General features: G+C 54.3%; 1 protein-coding gene across 1 annotated transcript in view; it reads right to left on the reverse strand.

The window, feature by feature from the left end:
- Positions 1–346, reverse strand: part of Mesp2 (mesoderm posterior bHLH transcription factor 2) — a 2748-nt gene extending 2402 nt beyond the window's left edge. Inside the window, exon 1 of the mRNA XM_015493184.2 lies at positions 11–346. Coding sequence (XP_015348670.1) covers positions 11–287 — 277 coding nt within the window. The 5' untranslated portion in view covers positions 288–346. The remainder of the gene's footprint in view (positions 1–10) is intronic.
- Positions 347–1343: the final 997 nt, after the last annotated feature.

Raw genomic sequence — 1343 nt, forward strand, 5'->3', positions numbered from 1 at the left:
GTGCGCATGCGCAGCTTCTCGCGCTCGCTGGCGCTCCGCCGCTGTCCACCCGCTGGACCCGTCCGTGCACGTCTGGGCACTGTCGGGGTGGCCTCAGCTTCTCGGGCGCTGCGGGCTGGGTTTGCGGTCTGAGAGAGGCCGAGGGCGCTGTCACAGGGGCACGAGCTCGAGGAATCCGAGGAAGAGGCTGGGGACGTGGAGTCAGAGTGGCCCTCCCAGCCCCAACCCTGGGAGAAGATCCAATGGTCTAAGCCAAGGAAGTTCTGCTGAGGAGGCGACTGGGCCATGCCGGGGCTGTGGGCTCTGGGAGGCTGGACCTGCCACCTTCGGGCCTCAGCTTTTATCTGAACCAAAGGTGCGAGGTGGACCCCCACCAGGTTACAGAGAGGTGTCAAAACCCACAGAGCCCAGGGAAGGTCTGGGCAGGGGGGCCCTGGGAAAGCGGACCCATTTGCGGAGGTGTGGATTCTGACTCCTCAGGGGCTCTAATGGAGGCCCCCGCAGCCCGGGAAGTGTGGGAGGGACAATTCGCATCTGGATGGAGCTGCTAAGCTTCTCACCCCACACCCCCGCCCCAACCACTGCACAGGGCTGAGTGCCCAGGAGTCCCTATTAGAGAGTAAAGCCATGATCTGCGGACTGAAGGCTGCCCCTCAAGTGCCTCATGGACTCCTTGAGGATTGGCCGCCTCTCCTTATTGAGGTTGTGCCCAATAACTTCTACCCAGTGTCTCCTGTGTGCTGGACAAGAAACGAGGACAAGCCCAAAGAATCTGCCCACAGTGATGGGGATAGGGGTGTACATAGGTGAACCTTTCTTGGACCCTAGAACCTGCACTTGCTGATTTGCTGGGTGACACTGAGAAGGTCATTTTACTGCCCAGGGTCTGTCTTTACTGACCAGAAATGGAACCAAGCAGCCTGGAGACGGTTGGGGTACAGTTAAGCAATGAAGATCGACTACCAAACCCACCTTTTTTATTGTTTTGAATGATCTTAGGCAAGTCACTACTCCGTGGAGCCTCAGTTTTCCTCCCCATCATTCCAGTAATAATACAAGGTACCTCCAACCTGGGATGGTTGCTGGTAGCAGTGCAATCATACCTGTAAAGAACTTAGAAAGGGCCTGGCAAGTGGGCTAAATGTTTGCTACTACTATTACTCTATAAAGAAGGTACTAATATTTCAAATCACTATGTGCATTATTCATTTAATTCATATTTATTTAGCAACTGGTAAATGTCAGGCACACCAGGGTGAACCACCCCATTGCCATCTCTGGTCTCATGAGGTTCAGTCTAATGGGAAAGACATGTGGACACATTATTATATAACTAGTAGCTC

The sequence above is a fragment of the Marmota marmota genome, unplaced genomic scaffold (genome assembly GCF_001458135.2).
Source record: "Marmota marmota marmota unplaced genomic scaffold, marMar, whole genome shotgun sequence".
NCBI lineage: Eukaryota > Metazoa > Chordata > Mammalia > Rodentia > Sciuridae > Marmota > Marmota marmota.